This window comes from Aureococcus anophagefferens (genome assembly GCF_000186865.1).
Source record: "Aureococcus anophagefferens unplaced genomic scaffold AURANscaffold_5, whole genome shotgun sequence".
NCBI lineage: Eukaryota > Pelagophyceae > Pelagomonadales > Pelagomonadaceae > Aureococcus > Aureococcus anophagefferens.
The window spans coordinates 955,043-960,599 of NW_008705565.1; the positions used below are offsets into that span (position 1 = coordinate 955,043).

Consider the following 5,557-nt stretch of genomic DNA (forward strand, 5'->3'; position numbering starts at 1 on the left):
CCATCATCACGGACGAGTTCACCGCCGTCACGGAGCCGCGCTGCCGCCGGTCGGCGTGGTGCGAGTCGCGGCGCCGCGGCGCGGTCGCCGCGCGGCGCGCGTCCAAAAAGCCCTCGACGATCTTGTGCGCCTTGCTCCCGGCGACCGTGGCGTGGACCGCGCCCTTGAAGTGGGCCCGGGCGCCCGCGTTGCGCTTGCCCTTCTTGCCCTTCCGGCCGTTCGGCGTCGCCTCCTCCGCGGAGCGGTCGTCGTCGTCGTCGTCGCACCACTGCGTGACGAGCACGCCGCCGGCGACCTCGCCGAGCCCCCCCTCCGTGCCCTCGGCCTGGGAGTTGCGCCGCCCCGACGCGTTGCCGCCCTTGGGGTCCCACTTGGGGCCCCGGCGCTTCACGGGCACGAGGAGCTGGGGCGCGACGCCCGCGCGGTGCGTCGCCGCGGGGACGACGACGCACGAGTTGTTCGCGATGGTCTGCGCCTGGGCCTCGTGCTGCGCGCGCTCGAAGCGGGCGCCCAGCCGGTCCTCGGGCTCGAAGCCCAGGGCCGACGCGGGCCCGTGGGCGCCCTTGCTCGCGTGGGACCCCGCGGCGCCGGACGCGTCGTCGCCGTCGTGGCGGCCCTCGCGCTTCTCGCGCGCGCGCACCTCCTTGAGCCGCTTCGCCGTGCGGTGCACGTCCACGATGGTCCCCCGCGCCGCCGTGCCCCGGCGCACGTGGCGCTGGCGCGGCGCGTGCGTCTTGCCGTAGGTCATGTTGAACGAGCTCAAGCGCCGCTTCTGCTTCTCCCAGGGGAACGGGTTCCGCGCGGGCCGCACGACGTCCAGACCCGCGGAGACGATGCGCTTCTGGAGGAGCGTCAGGTGGTCGTACTCGCCCATGGTCAGCGGCGGCTCGCTGGCCGACGGCTGCGACCGGTGCCGCGCGAGGAGCTGGAGGTAGACGTTGAAATCGCCCTCGGCGAGGTCCGCGGTCTTCCGGAAGGGCCCCGCGGCCCAGTAGCGCTCCCAGGCCTCCTTCTGGTCCTTGGACCGGTTCTTGAGGTTCGCGTGGCGCGTCGTCACGGACATGCGCCGGCTCGGCATCTTCCTCGTGCCGCCGGGCGTCATGGAGCTGCCGCCGCCGGACGACACGATGCCGCTCAGCGACGCATCCTCCTTGGCCGCCGGCGTCTCGGGGCGCGCGGCCTTCTGCGGCGTCTCCGTCCCCATGGTCGGCGCGACCGAGGGCCCTAAACGGCGCGGCTTCCGGCCGGCTCTCGCATCGTCTTCGAGCGCGCTGATCGATACAACTTCACGACATCTTCACCATGCAGATCATGTTACCCATGTTAACATTTGAACGCTGCCCGGAGGCAGCGCCGTCGGCTCTGCCCGACGCGGCTGCGCCAGCGCCGTCGGTGCGGCCGGCCGTCGGCGCGGACCCGCAGCGATCGCCGCGCGCGGCGGCCGCGCGCGCGCGCACCATGGCCGACGGCGAGCGCCGGCCGTCCAACTCGTCGAAGACCATGCCGGCCAAGAAGGCCGGCGTGCCGCGCCAGGCCAAGCCCAAACCCAAAAAGTACGAGGGCCGGCCGAACACGGCAGCGGCGCAGGGCCGCGCCATCGCCTTCACGACCGAGGACGAGTTCATCGACCGCTTCAACGACCCGGCGGAGGACGACGGCACGCGCGGCATGCTCCGCCACTACACCGACGGCTTCCGCTACACCGTGTCCAAGCCGACGCCCAAGTTCCCCAAGAAGCCGAAGAACACGGGCATGTTCGGCTCCGCGAGCGCGCCGGCCCTCGACGCGCCGGAGCGCGTCTCCCTCGTGTCGGCGCCCGCGCCGCCGCCGAAGGTCGTCGTCGAGCGCGCCGAGCCGGCCCCTAAAGCTCCCGACGACGCCGACTCCGAGGAGTCGAGCGTCGCGAACAAGGCCATGACCCAGGTCGTCGCGCGCGTGAAGCTGTCCAAGGAGCGCCAGGCCGAGATCGACAAGGAGCGCAAAGACGCGCGGCGCGCGGAGCTGAGCAAGATGTCGCTCGGCGACGCGCTCCGCGAGCTCATGGCCGACTGGGCGTCGACGACGGAGGGCGGCGCCATCCTGCGGCACGTGCCGGCCCTCCCGCTGGGCATCTTCGACGACGCGGACCACGTCGAGGTCGCGGGCCGCGCGTGGAAGCGGCGGCCCAAGGGCAGCGCGAACGAGCGGTGGGCCGTGGCGCTGCGCAGCGACGACATCGGCGAGGAGGACGACTACAAGACGCACCACCACCACGCCGTCGACTCCTGGACGCGGCGTCTGGGCACCTGGTGCCCCTGCGTCGTGCTCACGCACGGCGACGAGTCGCGGCCCGAGTCGGCGCTCGCGCGGCTCCGCGCGACGGGCGAGGACCACCTCGTGGAGTGGGCGGACAAGTACAACGTCGAGGCGCGCGCGTCCTGGGCGGCCCAGGCCTGGGTGCCCGCCGTGGCCGTCGTCGGCGTCTGGCAGGACCGCTTCACGGCGGCCGCGCGGCTCCAGGGCGCGCTCGCGCGACGGGCCGCGTGCGAGGAGCGGCTGCGGTTGCGCCACTTCTTCGAGTCGGCGCCGGAGAGTGCCTTGGTCGTCGCGCCCTTGTTCGCCGACCTCTTCCCGAAGTTGCCGGACGCCATGCGGGCCATGATCGTCGACATGCCGCGCGCGCGGCTCTCCCGGGCCGAACTCTTGCCCGAGGTCGCCGCGCAGTTGCGGGAGATCGAGCGCGACTACGGCGTCGCCATGCGCGGCCACGTCTTCGGCGAGGTCGCCAAAGCGGGCCGCGACGGGGGCGGCCCCGCCGTGGACCGCTGGCTGCTCAGCTCCGACAAGACGCTGGACCTCGACGCGTTGGACGCCGTCGCCGTCTGTGTGGAATTCAACCACTGGTTCGGGTGGTCCTGACCAAACTCGAGAATTCTCTAGCTCGGTCAAATCGAAGTCGATTCGGCTGATTTTTGGACGAATCGATTGCTCTCGTCGAGTTCTCGAAGCACGGCCGAAGAGCTTGCGTCGAAACTGTCGCATATGCGCACATTGAAGTCGGGTTGAAGATTTGAATTCCACACAGGTCGCCGTCGAGCTCGCGCCGGGCACGACGACCGCGGCGCTCGACGACTTCGTCAACGACGCGACGTTCCGCGACCGCGCGGCGACGCGGGCGCGCTACGACGAGGCGCGGTTCCGCCTCTGCGTGGCGTCGGGCGAGGCGTCGCTGCCCGCGTCGGCGCGCGCCGCGTCGGCGTACGTCGTCGTCGGCGACGCGAACCCGGCGGCGTCGCGCGTCGGCGAGGCCGCGACGCCCCAGGCGCTCGACGCGTCGGGCAACGTCGTCCAGCTCCAGTACGGCGTGTCCGTGGGCGGCTACACGAAGCTGAGCGGCGCGCTCGCGGCCGGCGACTTCGGCGACATGCCCGCGCCGTCGATCCTGGGCAGCGCGCCGGCGATGAAGGCCGTCCAGGTCGCCCAGGGCGTCAACGCGGATTTGGAATGCGAGTTCCTCAAGGTGACGCGCGACGCCGTGGTCTGCGTGTCGCCGTCGGCCTACAAGCGGCTCCACTTCGACGCGCTCGCGCGGTCGCTCGACGCGATCGAGCGCAAGTGGCCCAAGGCCGTCGCCGACGCCGTGCGCCACGCGCTGCTCGACGGGCCGCCGGAGTTCGACCCGACGGGCGTCGTCGCCGGCGACGGCTTCTTCGGCGACGAGCACCCGTCCGGCGGCGGCGCGAAGCCGTCGGCCGCGGCGGTCCGCGCGTCGCACCGCCAGGAGCCCCTGCGGCGGTTGCTCTTGCGCGTGCGCGCCATGATGTCGACGGAGCTGGACGTGATCCTACGGGCGGCCGTGGGCGACTACGTCGCGCTCGCGGAGAAGGCGTCCGACGACTCGGAGATCTTACGGCGGAAGACGTTCCTCAACAAGCCCTGGTTCCGCTTGGAATTAAAGATCGTGCCCCCGGAGGCGCCCGAGGAGGCGACGGAGACGCCCGCGCAGCGCGCGGCGAAGCGGCGCAAGTCCGTGCGCGCCTGGACCTTCGAGAAGATGGCGACGTTGAAGGAGGACGTCGGCGACGTCGAAGCGGCGCTCGCGGGCCCGCTCCACCGCATGTTCCAGGGCTGCAACAACATCCAGGACCCCTGCGGCTTGGTGCTCACGCAGCTCAAGTACGTGCCGCCGAACCCGATCCACAGCCCCTGGGACGGCAACATGCACCGCACGTCGGGCGTCATGGCGCCCGGCTGGGTGTCGTCCGCGCTGAGCCGCCTCGCGGCGTGCGCGACGACCGCGCGCAAGCCCGTGGAGCAGTACCTGAACCACGTCGGGACCGTGGTGCAGAAAGAGATCCGCGCGCGCGACTCCGCCGAGGCGTCGCAGATCCGCAACTACCGCGCGGTCCGCGAGCACGACCTCACGGTCGAGGACGTCGAGGCGCTGAGCGCCGCGGGCGGCCCGCCGGAGGAGGAGGACGACGACGACGACCACGAGGGCGGCGACCAGTTTCGAGTGAAGGACGATTCGCTGGATAAGGAGGACGAGACGCCCGCGCTCCGCGCGGTCCGCGGCGCGATCACGCCCGGCGGCCTCGGGCCCGCGCCGCCGAGGCAGATCGTCGACGTCGGCGCCATCGCCAAGGAGCTGGAGTTGATGCGCCTGTCGGGCCAGCGCTGCGCCGACGGTCTGGACACGTCGCCGAACCGGGTGTGCGCGTTGGTGGAGGTCTCGGTGACCGCGGTGCGGGCCGAGCTCCTGAGGCAGCACGAGGAGCTCATGAACCAGATTCTGGACGCCCACGGCGAGCGCGCCTGCCAGATCGGCGAGTGGTGCGAGGAGCGCTGGAAGAAGATCCAGGCCGTGCTCGTCATCAACGCGAACGACGCGAGCACGACGGTGGCGCTCGAGACGTTCCTCGCGTGCCTGCCGAATTTCCTGGAGCCGTTGCTCAAGACGGCGACGGACGCCAACGAGCTCGCGCAGCTCTGCGCCCAGTACGGCCGCCCCCTGGAGCTTCTGGCGGGGTTGCAGGTGTCGCGCGCGGCGCTGAGCTGGGCGCCCAGAGTCAGATCCGCCGCGGACCGCGCGGCGACGGAGGCCGCGCGCGCGCGCAAGGAGCACGCGGAGCGGCTCAACGCGCTGCGCGACGCCTACGAGCACCGGCTGGCGGCCTGCGCCGCGCTCGTGCGCACGACGGCGCGCTACACGCCCCAGTTCCGCGGCGAGCGCGAGTTCCTCGGCGCCGCGGAAGAGATCGCGAGCCGCTACCACGACATGCACAAGTGCGACCACCGGCTGCGTTTACTGGTAGACCAGTTGGTGAGATTGCGCAAAGCCGAAAAAGTCCTGCGCAAGTTCCCCCAGACGCCCAAGGCGCCGCTGCGGGCGCTGCGCATCGCCTTCGAGCCCCACCTCCACGTCGCGCGCGCGTGCGAGCGCCACTTCCAGTTCGCGAACGCGCTGGACGCGCGGAAGCTCGGCGAGCCCGACGACGAGAAGGACTCGGGCGCGAAGCTCATGGCGTCCCTGCCGACGACGGTCAAGTGCGCGCGGCGCGCGCTCGAGCTCTTCGAG

At 72.0% G+C, this 5,557-nt stretch overlaps 1 protein-coding gene across 1 annotated transcript in view; it reads right to left on the reverse strand.

Annotated features, from left to right (window-relative positions):
- Window positions 1-1,204, reverse strand: part of AURANDRAFT_71138 (hypothetical protein) — a gene marked incomplete at both ends in the record, with an annotated part of 5,036 nt that extends 3,832 nt beyond the window's left edge. The window contains one exon of the mRNA XM_009037014.1: window positions 23-1,204. Coding sequence (XP_009035262.1) covers window positions 23-1,204 — 1,182 coding nt within the window. The remainder of the gene's footprint in view (window positions 1-22) is intronic.
- Window positions 1,205-5,557: the final 4,353 nt, after the last annotated feature.